The sequence below is a fragment of the Poecilia latipinna genome, unplaced genomic scaffold (assembly GCF_001443285.1).
Source record: "Poecilia latipinna isolate Pla-1442-1.1 unplaced genomic scaffold, P_latipinna-1.0 Scaffold987, whole genome shotgun sequence".
Lineage (NCBI taxonomy): Eukaryota > Metazoa > Chordata > Actinopteri > Cyprinodontiformes > Poeciliidae > Poecilia > Poecilia latipinna.
Genome location: NW_015113603.1, coordinates 119,615 through 136,076, shown reverse-complemented (window position 1 = coordinate 136,076; position 16,462 = coordinate 119,615). Strand labels below are relative to the sequence as shown.

The 16,462-nt window shown below is 39.2% G+C and overlaps 1 protein-coding gene across 1 annotated transcript in view; it reads left to right on the top strand.

Moving 5' to 3' along the window:
• The window catches only part of LOC106958449 (cadherin-23-like), a gene marked incomplete at its 3' end in the record, with an annotated part of 160,811 nt that overhangs the window by 24,759 nt on the left and 119,590 nt on the right, over positions 1-16,462 (top strand). The window contains exons 4-6 of the mRNA XM_015050354.1: positions 14,371-14,513; positions 14,736-14,783; positions 15,025-15,117. Coding sequence (XP_014905840.1) covers positions 14,371-14,513; positions 14,736-14,783; positions 15,025-15,117 — 284 coding nt within the window. The remainder of the gene's footprint in view (positions 1-14,370; positions 14,514-14,735; positions 14,784-15,024; positions 15,118-16,462) is intronic.

Sequence of the window (16,462 nt, the reverse complement as noted above, 5' to 3'; positions counted from 1 at the left end):
AAACAGAGGGACTGTCAAAATGTAAAAATAAAGTAAAACTTCAGGTTTTTCAACCTGTGGCTTTTTGTAAATGTTTTAGTATTTGGAATAAAGGACATAAAAGCACATGGATACATTTCTGAGTGGCTCTACTGTCCTCATGAGTCTGAAACCAGTGTGATTTAAGTTTGGGACATAAAGCAACATGTTTTATAATACATCTCAGTGAGGTAAAATATCAGTGAAAAGTTTATCTATTTCAGTGACTTCATATGCTGTTAAAATCAGATTTATAAAAAGTTGCATAACTTTTCTTTTTTTTTTTACCTGATATTAAATGAGACAAAACTTTTCCACTTTCTGTCAGTTAGAAATATCTGATCTTTTTATTTGATCAGGTTGAAACTCAATGGAATAAAAATATAATAAATCAGTTCAGATTCCAAATCCAGAACAACTGCTGACCAAACAAGGCTTAAAAATCTGTTTCATGTTTGACATAAATCATAATCCTCAGGACTTTTGGGAAGAAATTATGTGTGGATGAAACAAAAGCTGATGTTTTTAGACGCTGTGTAAATCATTATATCAGGTGTTACTTGTAAAAGCTGATGTAAACTTGAGAAAGCTTTGAGGAAAATGTCCAGCCATTAATCTTTACACTGAGCTAAAGATGGACTTGGGTCATGCAGCCTCTCCATGGCTATAAAAGACAAGAGGAAGGTTTCTGGTTAAGTCAGTCTGGTCTTAAATCCAAAAATGATCTCCAGTCATGGTCTGAAATAAGCTATTTTTTCCTGTTTCACTTAATTAAAATCACTCCCACCTTTAACCTAAAACTGTCACAGTAATGTGTTTTAATCCCAGACTGCCGTTCTGGCTCAGATTTTACACGACTATACTTTGTTTCCTTAAGAAAAACTGATGTTTTGAAAACTTCCAACATTGTACCATCTGGTAGCAATGAGTTGTGTAAGTAAAAAATAAAAAAACTGTGGCCTATTGCTTACCAGCAGCTCACAGTTGAGAAACCTCAGGATTCAACTTGTGGCTGTTTATTTAGTCTGACTTTTCTTCACTTTGCTCCAAAATGATCTGTTTCATAAAACCCTCAACCTTCAGTCTCTGGTTTTAGCAACTTGCAGAATAAAATTGCATTAGTTGCTTGCAGAGTAACATCGGCTGATCAGCTGATGTGTATGTAAAGGTTATCTCATCCTTGTCCTGAACACTGACATTTGTTCTCATAAAGGCCAGAGTTTCAGTTCCAGAGAGAAGAACCGACAGGTGGGTTGATCGCTTCCTGTCCGCTCATTCACAGGCTGATCTCAGCCTGAAAGCCTTTTTATTCTTTCTTCTTTTAATAATGTCTTTTTGTTGGTTTGGTGCAGAATTTGTAAAACTGCATTTTAAATATATGTAGTCTCTGGATGCCACGAGGATAATCATTTACAGACTTTTTTTTTTCTTTTTCTTGCTCAGTTTACTTGTATTTCTTTCAGAAAACAATGTGTCCGTGTTCAGCTGTTTGGTCCTGACAGTTCGATTTGGACTTTCAACCCAAAATGAACTAATTTAGACGTTCAGATTGCACCCAGTCTTGAAAGGTTGGCGACAGAAGTGAGTAAGTAGTGAAAATGAACTTTATCCAGCCAGTTGGTGATACATTGTTAGTTAGCAAGTTTATATTGGCACGTATGGGAGGCTGCAGAAAACAAAGGTGGGTGGATGGTTTCACACAGCACAGTGACCCTCAACATGCAACCTGAGTAACAATTAAATGGTTAACACTAGCAGTGTAAACTTTTTGATGTGTTCCTGGTCCAACACTCCTGAAACAAATGACAGAATCGCCTCTTTAGTATGCAGTCAAGTTCTCCAGAGTCCTGCTAATGACCTCATTATCTGACTCAGGTGTGTTGAAATAAAGACACATCTAACAGGCGCAGAACAATCACCCTGAAGGCCTGGATTCGACCTCAGTTCAGTCAGGAACTGTGTCTGACACCCAAACGGAGGAAACCTGCCAGGAATTAGTTTCATGTTCAGTTCAAATTCAGCTCTTCAGTCAAATGTTGGAATCTGGCAGGTCAGAACTCAAAGAAAAGCTGCAAACAGCATCAACAACAAAAAAATCCTGATAGGTGGATTTCTAATCAAAACTGGGAGAAATAAAAAAAAAATCAGAAAATGCAACATTTGACATTATAAGACCTAATGATCGTGAAAAGATTAAACTCACACAATTTAGAGCTATTAAATCCAGATCAGCAGAAAACAAATAACATAAAAGTTCATCATGAAGGCAGCTTCACTTTTTGTGTAAACGGTTTTGCTCTTATTGAGAAAGAGAGCAGGAAAAAATGGAAAGCAGATCAGAGACAGACGTTTCCAAACCTGATCAGCTGGAGCGGCTGCCATTTCACGTCTCATCTCTGTTTTTATGATTCACCTCAACGCTGTGTCCTTTTTCCCAGATTGACCGGAGAGGTCAATTGCCAATTTGCCAGTGTCAATGTCTTTTTCAGGAAACAATATTAATTTTGCCTAATTAGAACCTGAAGCTAATGAGCGCCACAGATAATGAGTTAATTTATTATCCATAAAACAAGTGTGGTGTGTTATGGCTTTGACAAAACGCTCAGATCGCTGCTCTGCACATCAAATTCAGTCTGTGCTTTAGTAAAAATTAGGGACACACAAGAGATTTATGCACACACCATCAGCTTTAACACACTCAACTTCTCTTTGTCCCAGCAACAGACGCAGTGCAGAAACACACAGTTGCCTTAGTATCTTTGGGGGGACATTCCAGTGGCAGAATGCCCCCTCTGGCTCATTGCCCCGACCTTTACCATTACACTGAGGAGGTAACATAAACTCTTACCCAAACATAACTCAGACCTCTAATCTCAAACTTAAACCTTGTCATCCACTTTCTAGTGTGTGAAGATGATTGTATGACTTAGTAAAAACCAGGAGACACCAGAGTTTGAAGAATCTTATAGTAAGATTGAAAATCAAGGTAACAGTTCAAAAAGGAACCCCAGTTTTAAGGGTGAGATGATGTGAACCAAACACAACACACTGCCTGACCAAAAGGTCACATTATATCATTTCACTTGACCACCATTATCTTTGCTTATGGTACATTTTCACTGTGGGATTGTTTCTATATACTTCAGCATTGTCACCAGATTTATGTCCTTTCTGTGTCACATTCATTTTAGAGCAAGATTTATGGATGATGGGAGAGTAGAAATGCTTTTAGTTCCACTATTAAACACAACTCTGAGCTCTGCTGTTCTTTTATTTGGTTTCATCAAACGTCGAGGTGATCGCTGATCATATCATTATCCAAGATTTCTTTTTGACTAAGTTCTTCCTCATAGACGAGTTGTTGTAATGCGTCAGACACTTCTCAGTCCAATTTTAGTTTCTGCATCTCCTTAGATGTTTTGCTGCTTGATGCCAATGATCTGACCCTTCTAAAACAGACCGACATGGTTTCCATGACCACAGGATCTGACTTTTACAGTGTAATCTCTAATTGTCCTTCTGTACTTTTTGTATTTCTTTTTACAGATTTGTGTTAAACAATGTGAATTCAAATAGAATTTTAAGAAAGCTAAGGGTGTTGAAATGATAAGGAGAGGAAGAAAAATGGATGAACAGGGAAGGGAGGAACAGTGAGCCGTCACAAAATGTAGATGCACATGGAAAGATTGGAATGGAGGCTGGGCAGAAGGGGGAAATGGATGTAAGAGAGACTTTGCAGCAGATGGACATAAGTGAGAAAGAGATTCTGGAAAGATGGAGACACACAACTATCCCTGATCATATAAGTCCAGCTGGCCTTGGCCTGTTTGTGCAGTTAGTCAGCTGCAATGAGCTGAGATGGACCCAATCATGCAGGATCAGACATGCTGGTGCGCTGTCTGGACAACAGTATCACTTTACAACTGTTGTACCATATGGATCAGCAAGAAAAAACACCATTATGATGGAGAGCAACAATCTAGCATGGCACAATGGAGATGTGTTGGTTTTTATGTGAGTGAAAGTTTAACCTGTGTGACCCCAGGTGGGGTGAAAACACACCACATAAATTCTCTTTGTTGTGCCATGAAGGAGTTTTATGCTGTAAATTGTGTGTTCAGTGAACAGAAGTGGTAGATTAAATATATCAATAAGAACCACACTTAAAAAAAGCATTTAAAAACATGTTTAAATAATCAGAACTGTAGTAATGTTGAGCAGCCCCATGCTGTGGCAAAGGGGCAGTACTGTGTATTTTCCAGCCATTTTATAGCAAAATTGGTTAACTATGTTACCTTCAGTTGTTGTAAAAATGCTGTATTTATCAAATGTCTTAAAAAAATTCTGAAACTCAGTTGTCAGGAGATCATCACATCTGTCCTCTATTAACTGTTAACATTAACTGTGTCTACGCTGCTTTTCTTACTAATCAGATTTTATAAAATTGAAACTGTTTTGTTCTTTACCTTTTATGTTTCTAAACTAATACTCAACCTACCCAACATGAGAAACAGAATTAGCTGCTGAAAGTTTCCAAATCCTGACTCTTGACCCGTGGTCCTGCCACTCTGCAGCGTCCACATCTATATTTGTAGGCTGGCAGAAACTGCAGCAGACCCATAATTCAGTAACACAGGGGCCAATTGATAAACATGTAAACAGAGAGAAAAGGGATGAAGGTCAAGAAGGAGAGGCTTCTGCGATTCTATCTGTGTGTGTGTAGCTTCACAATAATGGTGGCATGTTCCATTACCCGCCCGTGATTTAGCTGATTTTCAGATAATAGTCAGGCCCGGTGAGGTCAGCAGAGGGCTGGTGTGTGTAAGAGGGGTTTGGACCGAAAACAGAGACGCCAACGGCAAAATGGAAACCAAATTAAAAACTAAAGTGAGCAGCAGAACCAGATGAAAGGAGCAACATGTGAAGATGGAAGGAGCAGACAAGATTTGGGCAGGCGTCAGAAAGTGTCATTGTTGACAGATATTTGTGAAAGCCGGCAGCGTTGGTACAGTTGTGAGCGGATGTGTGTGTTTGCAGCGCCGTTGTGACGGCGACAGGCCGGAGTGGCTCTGCCGTCACTCCAGAAACCTCCGAAGAACTCAGCGAGCTGTCCGCTTGCATCAGAGCAGCCTGCGTCCCTCTGTCTGGCCTCCACAACCAAGACAAACCGTCACAAAAACATGACAAAATGCGAGAGGGAGAGAGAGAGATGTGGGGAAGTTTGAGACGGTGATGGGATGTCGTGGAATGAGGCGAGAGCAAAAAGCTTTCCTGTGTGTTTGCAGGCAGAACTGAGCTGCATGAGAATCTGCAGTGACAGGTCTGCTTCTTCTCACCAATGCGGGGGACAACTGCCTGCTAATGTCCTTCACTGTCCTTCATCTTTCACAATGTGATTGGTTAGTCACAGCCTTGTCACTCAGTGTTTTCATCATATCACCACTTGGATGTCTTAAAAACCAATCCTGGGTTGTATGTTGGGTCCCACGCCTCGCCTCATCAGTTCATTCTACACTTCGCTGAATCACCCTTAATAGACTGAGGCGATAAATGACTCACATCTTCAAAGTAGCGTCAACATTGGAAGTTGTTGAGGTGGTGAGATGTCCTTTGTTTGGCTTTCACTTTTTTTGTTTTTACTAATATATTTCTCAAGAAATGTTTTTATGACAACCAGACATCAAAACTGAAAAAGGTGCTTAAAAAGCCTTCAACACCTGAAGTTGTCCTCTTCTGTCTCTCAGCTTATTGTGGAAAATCTTGGCACATTTTTTCAGTTTGCAAACTTAAATGCAACTTAAAGCATTTCAGTCATGCTGAGGTCAGAACCAGAGTTTGTGTTTGCAACCCGTTAACTTGTTGCTTTTCCTGTTTGATATCATGGGATAATACAGGCATCTGTTGCCAGATACTTTAATTAATTTATGGTCAATTTATGAATTGTTTGTGCTGTTGTTATGTTATTATCTGTTCTTTGGCCTCATGCGTCAGAAGGATAGCTTAAGAAATGTCGTGGCTTGTTCCCAGGATCTTCCAGATTCTCTTTGCAAAGAAGAGACTTTCTCCTCACAACTGTTTTAAATAAACCATACTTCACTCATTTTTAGTTTTCTAATAATCCTGTCATCAATTTTAAACAGAAGTTACTATTTCCTGACTTGCCATGTCGGTATGTTAAAAAACAGATTTTACATACGTAAACAAATACATTCGTTTTTGATTCAAGCCTCCAGCATCCTGGGGTCAGTGAAGCATCTGGATAGCAGAGTTTGATAGGAAGCTATGTTGATATTGGGTCATTGCTGCATATTTGAGTTGGTTTGATTCTGGATCAGTAGTGTGTAAGAGTTGTGGTAAAGTTTTTCGACATCCAAACATAAATTATAAAATATGTACCAAGGATCCTTCTGTGATTGTACAGGTCTGTCTAGTCATTGATATGGTAGCCATATTTTGCTATGCATGTGTTTTTTTTATCGACTTCCCTGCATGATCTGAGCTTGGGATGAATCGGCTGGGGCTTCCACTCTGCAGCAGGAGCTTCAAATGTCTTTTGCTTGTGAATAATCTTTCTTCCTCTGCAATGACAGACTTCAGAATCACATTATAACCTCTCCCAGATTGATAGGTAGCAACAATGGATTCTCTAAGGTCTTTGCTGGTTTGTACTGCCTTTGTCTGATGGTTACACACACACACACACACACACACACACAACAGTCAAGTTTTTACACTGATAGGAACAGAGTCACTGGAAACTGGATCAGTAGAAAGCTAAATGTCTAGTTCCACTAGTTTAATAAAAAAATATGCTTCATTAAGGTATTTGTCTACATTTACACATCTAAGTAATGTTTCCATTCTGTGTAAGTGTGTCATTGTGGTGAAAAACATTTCTTTCCACATATCATAAGTAACTTGCTGGTGTAGGCCTGCAGTGAAAACCTGGAGATGGTAAAGATGGTGATGAAAAATGTGATGTTCTCTACATATTGGTGTTTACATTCACGTGTGTGTTTCATGTCGAGTGGACAGTCCTACATCATAACAGAAGAGCTTGACTGTGTGTTTCTGAAGGTGTATATTTCACTCTAGAAGGGCTAAAGGAATAGCAGAGGGTGTTCTCCACCCATCCATGACAGATTTAGTCATAAATCTGTTGGATTAATACACGGCCTCCCAAGGACTCTCACTGTGTGCATTGTTGAAACACAGGAGTCACTAAAAGCCACACCTAAGGCACTATTTGTCTCTCTCTCTCTGCCATCCCAGTTATTGATGTCACAAATACAGGGATGTTTACACACCTACACACACCCGCACCATAGGAAGAACATGAATTTAAAAACAATTAATGGATGAAAGATTAGAAGCAAATGTGCTTTTGTAATTGCATTGTTAAAAGTGGACTGCAATTACCTGTTTTAAATTTGCAGTTTAGTTTTTTTTCTTTAGTTCATATCTAGAAGTATTAATTCTTGACAACACAAAAAGCAACTGAAATGATGATTTCATTTAAAAGCTATAAAAGCCAGTGATTACCCCTTAACCCTAATAACTGCTTGTGCTGTGGTGGATGGATTTGGAGCTTAACCGGCTGTTTTAAGGCAGTACCACAGAACCTCAGCTGGTTTTAAGTCCAGACTTTTGCTAGACCACTCTAAATCCTCCATTCTGTTCTTTTTTTTTCAGTCAATCGAAGGTAGACTTGCTGGGTTGCCCATATCATTATCAACCTATTTAACTTTTTTGTGCTGGAGCTTAAATCATAAGTATTCCAGTAGACAGAATAATTTATGTTGCCATAAGTTTCTACACGTTGTTGAGGTCTTGATGCAGAAAAACAGCTCCAGACCATCATACTGCCACCGCCAGATTTCACTGTGACGTCCTTTTTCTCCAGACATGATGGTCAGCACATCTGCAAGAACATTTCACTTTTTTCTTGTCACTCCACAAAATATTTCCCCTAAAATCTTGAGGATAATCCAGATGTTTTATGTCCCAGTTTAGACTTGAATGATGAGTATTAACCCTTACTGACCCAAGTGGGGCCTGCTGTGTTATAGATGCTGTTCTGAGTTTATTTCTGACCTCTTGGATAAGTCGGGGGATACGAGTCTGTGGGCTTATGTTTAGAAATCTTTTGGCCTCCTCCATTTTCTCTACCGGTTCTAAATGATTTCTTGACTCTACATGGCAGACAGACATCAGAAAACTTAACTTACTTAACTTTGTTTGATCTGAGACATTTTAAGTGTGAGAAGAAAGAGGCAGAAAAGAATAAATCTGTGAAGGAACAGAGACTTATTCATATCATGTAAGACATGTTATTGCACTATTTTGTTCATTGGTAGCATGTAATATAAACCTACAAACATAATCAACCTGCCACTTTTATTTGCTATATAACCCTACACTCTCTGAGTATTTTCTGCTAATATTCATTTTTCATCTGTAAGAGATTCACCCTAAATGCAAACGTGCACAGCTCTCTTTGTATGGAAATGGATGTTCAAACTCTTTCCGGCCACTGGACCATTATCATTCCAGATGGATCTTCTTAGTTTATTTCCACGTCTAAGTGGTTTCCCAAAGGCAACCTAACTCTTTAGACAATAAGAGCGCTCACAGCACCTCCGGCCCAGAAAGTAGTGATGAGTTGATTTCAGCTCATTTCCATCTTATTTCTAAAGGAATAGAAGAAAGATTAATTTATTGTGCGTTTTACTGGTGGGGAAAGCAGGATAATGCACATGCCCCCACAGAGGGTCTTAAAAGGATGAGCCTGAAAGAATGACTTAAATCCCCTGATGAAATCTGACTCCTCAATTACTTGTAAAGTGCTCCATAGGAGCTGGGTTGACTTAAGGGTCATATGTTGGTGTGAATGATGAAAATTTCAGCTCAGAGGTGAACTCTGCTTGATCAGTACTAATATCCAGGTTATATTTTCACCCAGTGAAGAACATTTGTGTAAAGTTCACACCAAAACATCGTCTTGTTTTTTGACTGTATTGTCTAAAGGCAATAAAAAGTCTGTATTATAAGGAAGATGCCTAACCCTCAAGTTCATGACACAATGATGGAAAAGTGAAGTTATTTACCATACCAACTTTATTTATGAAGCACTTTAAAACAACCAAAGCTGATACAAAGTGCTGTACATTAAAACACAAAGGGTTTTAATGTACCCAAAGGGTAGTCCCCAAAGGGTTAAATACCAAATATGTCTTAATATGCATTAATTCAGATATTGGAAACCACAGAAGCTAATTTACTACCTAACCTATCTCCAGTCTTCGGGGTTCAGCCAATCAACGCCAAAGAAAATATTAATGGAGCTTCGGGATTGGCTGCTTTCTAAATGCCAGACGTATGTTCTCATATCTGAGGGAACATGGTGAGAAAGTTCATTCATCACCAAACAATTAGAGGATTCAAATGATATTTATCAAACAGTTTGATCAAATCATCCTTCATTAACTGCCCTGTAGGAGCCCCACAATGTGACATGCTGGTTATAACAACTTTATGCTAATGTTCTAATGTATGCAGATAACATAGTGATTTTTACACATTGAAAAATGTTTAAAAAATGTGTTTTATTCTCACATAAGCTGTGAAAGGAGTCCAGAATTAACATTTTAATCATGTATATCATTAGAATAATTTGATTCTATATTGAATATCAAAAAATGTGACATTGATGTCTTTTCTAAACAAGAACCTGAAAATGTAAAACTGATAAATGTATAGTATCTTATCCTTGTTGCTGTCTGGATGTTCTCATCTTTGTATGATTTTTTTCTCATTGATTATCAAATTTTCCAGAAAGAACCCAGTTCTGCTTTAGAGCCACTTTTCCAAACATTCAACTTCTCCGTGTGTCGGATGGGAAAACCCTCCATGACGGGTCCTTTCCAGCATCACATGCTCATTTGTTCCCATTAATCTGTATATCTGCTCCACTCCATGGTGAAAAAGCAGCTTACCAAATGAGCTCATCCTGCAACTTAGCTGAAGAGTGTGTTTGCTTATGTGAATTTTTTAAAAGTGATTGATGTGAGGAAGTGTTCCTCCACATAGGCCTTGTTGATGTGTTTGAAGGCTCTCTTTTGTCAGCAGATAGACAGTGCAGTAACTTGAGTGGCACCACACTGACTCATCAGCCTCCTGATTGCATGACTTCAGCCCCAAGTCTGACTGGCCCTGAGTGAGAGACGATCCATCAAGAATTTATACCCACCGAGTTCGGATCACCTTGCTCTCCATCCAGTCCTGGGCTCTCAGTGAGACTTAACACTGATCTGAGGTGGCTTCATCTTTTCTTCTGTTTGTCCCCACAGTGGTAGACAGCTGAACACTGCCCATATACCCATTAAGCCTTTTGTGCCCCATAAAATTCATGGCCATAATTCAGAGCGTGGCTGAAATTGCAGAGCTGACAGCGCCTGTCCCAGTGAATCAGAACTCAGATGAACGAGAGGTCTGGAGATGTCACCAACATAATAAACGTGCGTTTGGCCAACAGCCGCTTTTGTTTGAGAAGCCTGCGGCCCCGGGGCAGGGCAAAGGCTAGTCCCCGTCTAACGCGTGCAACTGCTATTGATCCAGCAGGGATTGATGTCCTCTGGCGGCTGATTTAGTTCCCCTCCACTACCTGCTCCGTCTCTCCTGTAAGCTAGCACTAAGTACGAATTTCACATGTTGCTGTCGGCATGTTATCAAATCTTTCATCTCTTTTTTCTGAATTTTGCTCTGCGCTTTTCAGTTCTTCAGCTGTATTACTTTTTAAGTCTTTTTTTTTATCCTTATGAAAAAAAGAATTAGTTTCTCTCTCAACGTCAAACATTTTGAGAGGAACTAATAGTAATGAAACTAATGTTTTTTTAGTATTAACCACATTTATTTCATTTTTTCTTTCTTCTTTTTTGGGAGATTCCCTTTGATTCTGAACTGGTTTCTTGTTGTTCTCATTTTTACACCTAATATTATTAGATGAATTTCTTCAGCATTGAAATATTATGAAAAACACATTTGCTACTAATTCATACATTAGTTAGACAGACTTGCACAATATGCCATAAACATTATTGAGATTTTTAACTGATGGACCAACAAAGAAATACAAAATATTTCTGGTTACCAAATTGTTTTATAACAATAAATCTTAAAAGTGAGGATTGCATCTGTATTTGCAGCTCTCCTGAGCCAACACAGCTTCCTTGTTGACGGTTATGTACTTTTGCAAGTTTCTGCACAAATACCATACTTTGAAGGTTATAAACTTTGAATGAGAGGTCAGACTGGTTGTGATCTGTAAGGGTAAATGAAACAAAGAAAGGATAAACTGTCCACAAAATGTTGAGTTTCCCCCAGATGCTTCATGTGCTTGCTGCTTCGCCGTGGCTCTGCTGTGTTCACAGAGGAGGTGTGAGACTGCAGAGGAAGCTGTGGGTTCGCAGGACAATAGGAGAGAGAGGGGGAAGTTGAACGATGGTTCCTGCAGTCCATTGCTCCTGTCATGGAGGAAGTGTTGCAGAGTGGAGGGGTAGGGGCGGCCATTAATGTTCACTGTATCATTCATAACAGTAGTACCGGCATCACTTCCTGCTAAATACCATCATTTGTCAGAGAAAAGGGCTTAGTGTCTCAGTGTTACAGATAAGCATTAGAGGAATATCAGCTGTGCACACACACACGGTAACTATGACGATATCTGTGAGGGACTTCCTGTCCTGTTCAAATGAAAACATGCAGCTCTTCTTTTTACGTTTGGTTTTATCTTTGGAGCCTTTTCCGCATAAATGCTTCACTGCTGGTCAGAGCAGGACGGTTTCCTGCTTCGTTACAGGAATCTGTTTTCTGCCTGCAAATTCTCACCAAACGAGATGAGAAAGACAAGATGGGTTTCAGAAACTCATTCTTGAGAAAATTCACAAAACAATACAGTTTCCTACATTTTGTGATCAATGATCTGTGTTTGCCTTTCCGTTTATCCATGCACTATAATCCCAAACAGATTGCATTTAACACAAGCACATGTCAACATGTCCATACAGGCCGGCAGATCAAATCTGTTTCCAGGCTCAAATATTTCCTCTTTAGCCAAAATCACAGCCGAAGTGAAACTAAATATTCCCGATAAATCAATATTTGACGTGAATATTTTCAGTTCTCTTCTGGCTGTTCACCTTTGTCCCTCCTCTGCCAGACGCATTAATGTATGTAATCTAATTATATTAATGTGTATAAAATTGTGATAATTTGATATGCATCAAAATAATCACCATCTTTCAGTGAACAGTGTTTTCAATCTGCGTGTCACAAACAGAACTGGCTTATAAATGTTCACTGCTGTTTGCTTTGTTTGTAATTTACATAAAAATGCATAAGTAAAGGCAGCCTTTCCCCTAAATGCATGAATAATAACTAATGTAAACATTAGTGAACTACTTTGGAGCTTGATGACTTTTTGCTTGGTCAGACTGTTGATTTTCTTTGGATGCAGATTCGGTGTTCTTGAAGAAATCACTCTTAAAGTGGAACGCCTGCTCTGTTCTTCTTGGATTTCTCAATTCAGCTAATTCACACTCAAACATTTCAGTAAAGTGTTGGGCTTTCTAAAGTTCAAAGCTTTATGTTTTAAAAGGAAATAGAGAAAATAAAGCGTATCTTGTCATCCTGTAGCTGCCAGATGAAACACTCTGACCCTGGTTCTGCTGGAGGTTTGTTCCGGTTAACAGAGAGTTGTTTCTCTCCACCATTGCCACATGCATTCCCAGGAAAAGTCCATTTCCTGGGTTCCTGAGATATCTATTTGCCAACTGGCATTTTAAACTGAATCAATCAAAGTCAAGATTGGATTAGACTCTATCTAATTGAATCAGAATCTGTCCAGATGATTGGAAACTTCTCAGTTTTGTCATTGTTGTTCCCTCAAGTCACCATTTTTAATCTTTCACTTAAGTGCATGTCTACTCACAAGAAGCAGATAGTTATTTTATAGTTGAGAAACCCAAAGGAAGGAGAGAAAAAAATATTGATGACTACGAAGTAAAATGCTTAATTTGCAACGTCTTCAACCAAATTATAACTCATACTGAAAGCTGCTGAATTTGCATAAATCTCATTAGGCTGCAATGAAAGGGGTTCATAAATCGTTATATTAATTAGTCATTTTTTGCCACCCTTTCATAGGAAAATGGAGTGTATTAATAAAACGAGAGGGGAGGGTGATTGTGAAGCCTAATTGGTTGCTGTGTTAAGAGGTTTGGTGCTCGACTGACAGGTTTGATTTAGTCTGGCTTCACTTCTTTTGTCTGACTAAGTACCTTCAGAGAGGCGGGGGGGTGTAGGTATGAACATACATACAAGCATTCACATGATGAATTTACAATCTATACATTTAAGAAGATCTATCAGGAAAAGGCTGACTGTCCAGTGTCAGGATTCCTCAGAGATTTGCTCTCATGTTTATTTTCATTAAACTCCGTTTTTAGGTGACGGTTTGACTCTCTGTCCGTTTCTGTCGTGTTCTGAAAATTCAAAAGGAATCATTGAATTTTGACAAATTAACTGGACTCCTGTAAAATATGAACTATCTTTATCACTGCAAAGATCCTCAGCAGAGTGAGATGTGTGACTACTTAAGAGTTTTGCAGAGTCAGAAAGGACTGATAAAGCAGAAGTTTCATTTTAGAAAAATTAAATTTTCATTGCTGTTACCTGTGGACATGTAAGCTACTTTTAGGTTTTTGTTTTTTTTAACAAAACCATTTTACAAAATAATTTTATACCACTGGGAATTAGCATTCCCATGCTAACAGTTAGCTGCTACCTGGCTTGCATGACACCTGACCCCACCAAGCAGGAGGTGTTCTCACCTGGACTCACCTGGACACCACGTCTATCTGAGACCCAGGGGCCAAAGGTCACACAAGCCCTCACCTGTAAACTAGTTATTCACTGAAAACAGTTTTAATGAACAGGAAAAAGAAACAACTGGCCTACTGTTAATGAAAGTTTACCAAGGAAAACATTTGATGCCGATTGATTGATTGATTGATTGATTGATTGATTGATTGATTGATTGATTGATTGATCTCTAGAACCAAAAAAAACACAAATTGATTGTTTTACTCACGTTCATTTCTTTTTTTTATCATAATCATGATTTCCACTTTCAGTGAGAAAAACAATTCAAAAAATTGTTTTTCTTAGAACTTTTTCTTTTAATGCAAATTCTTTCAGGTTTCTTTTATTATTATTGAATGTATGGGAAATGTCAACCAAACGGAAACATTCTTCTACCCCACGCGACCTCTGACCTTTGCCCCTCCCCTGCAGGTTCTTCGGTTGCCCAGCTCAAAGCGACGGATCCGGAGGGGGAGCCGCTCATATACGGCGTTTCAGGAGAAGAAGCCATGAAGTATTTTTCTGTGAATAAGGAAACGGGCGTGGTCTGGCTTCGACAGCAGCTCGACCGTGAGGTAAAACATGCAAACATGGTTCTGAGTTCTGCACCTGGGAATAGAGAGGAACGTTTGGAAAATATGAGATGGAGGGTAAATTTTCCAGTGATAACAGAGAGCAGCACAGCAGCACATAGAGTTATTTTCTGAAACATGCTTTTCTGTTTGACTGCTCTGCTCTCTTCATGTATGTCATGTCTCCATGGAGATGTGATGCTGATGTCTCTGTTTCTGCACCAGACCAAGTCAGAGATGCAGGTGGAGTTCTACGTGAGCGACATTCAGGAGGTACGAGTCAGATCTGAGCTGTGATTTTCATGTCACATGCTGACGTCGTGAATATAGCCTGACCACAAGTCGTCTCCGTTTCTCTCTCATCTGTCTCACTTAACAAAATTTATGTGCAAAAATCAACTGACTTCCAGCCCACGCTCCCCTTGATAATTTATAATTCCCTCTGCACCATTTTTTGCTGTTAGTCTGAGTCCAGCCGTTTTGTGCTTGATGCATATATGATCTCCTCCCTCAGGTGGTGAAAGATACAGTAAACATCCAGATTGGAGACGTGAATGATAACGCACCAAACTTCCATGGGCAGCCGTACACGGTTCAAATCCCTGAGGTAAGAAACTCTTACATTAATTGCATATGGAGAAATAAACAAAAATCTGAGCCCATGTTTCATTTCTCTTATCTGCAGTTATCCAAAGTTCTTCTTGCAGAAAATTTAAGTTCAATATTTTAAATAAGACAGATTAAAGTTAAAAGTCCCATTTCTGTTCATGCTGATGTATGTTGTCTGATAAAAGTGTTCATTCTTTTCCATATTTGTCACTTTGTACGGAGCCACGTCGGAACATGGGGGACATTTTGTTCTTTTGCTTTCCCGTGAAAAATGACAGCTTCCCATTCAATACTTTTACATTCACTCACAGTAATGTGCTACTCAGTTCATGCAGCCTCTTGAAGTCTTTCTGCTACAATATATGGCTTTTGTAAAGGTTTTCGAAGTTAATCTCACATTTATGAAATATCTGAAGTTTTATGTCTTTTTCTTGTGGATGCACCACAAACAGGTCAATCAAAGGTTTTCCATTTCGTTCTGTCCTTCACTAAGACATAAACAGAAACTTATCATTTATCACATGTGATAATATATCTCCATCTGAGTTTTGATTGCGTCTTTTCCATGTTGATAGTCTGAATAGTTGATTTTCATCTCCACTTCACACAAACATGAACATCAGTTAACAGATCAACTTCCAACCAGTTTCTGCACCAAAGAGAAAAGAATCGAGAAACATGTTTTCACTGAGGAGCTTTAAAGTTTTAACACAAAGTAACGTAATGATTTCAAAACCCAGGAGCCGTTTCTGCTGCAGATGTTGTCCTCCAGCTCATGTTTAGACCGTCAGCATAACCTCCTTTAAATAAAGGGAAAAGCCTCCCTGCAGCGGAGACCTTAATCTGCACTATAGTAACGCTTCCTCCAACTTCTCTGTCCTCTTTCCTCCTGCCACCTCCCTCCTCCCCTCCTCTGTTTCTCCTCCCTGCTTTCTCCTCCATCTAATCCTTGATATGAAGTAATTGCCAGAGTGAAGTGAAGGACTTCAAACAGGGACTTGAATCTACACACAGAACACACCCACGTCTTGTTGTGCTCACACTGAGCACATACCTCTCTGAGTCCTCACCAAATCTTCAAAGCCACTGGCTTTTCCTCTCCCTGATCCATAAAGTCAAACACATAAATGGCAGAAATAAGGAGCATTTAGATGAGGCTGTTTAGATCACCCACAGCTGAACTGATTTTCTCAGGCCAGTTCCTCGTTTTTTCTGACCTGGTCATGTTAAATCAGAGTTTGACTCAGCTGCAGTCCACAGAAGCTAACATCCATGTTGATCCTTATTTCCACTCTACAGGTTACAGCCAATTAGCGGCTAGGATAATAAATTCACTGTGGTTG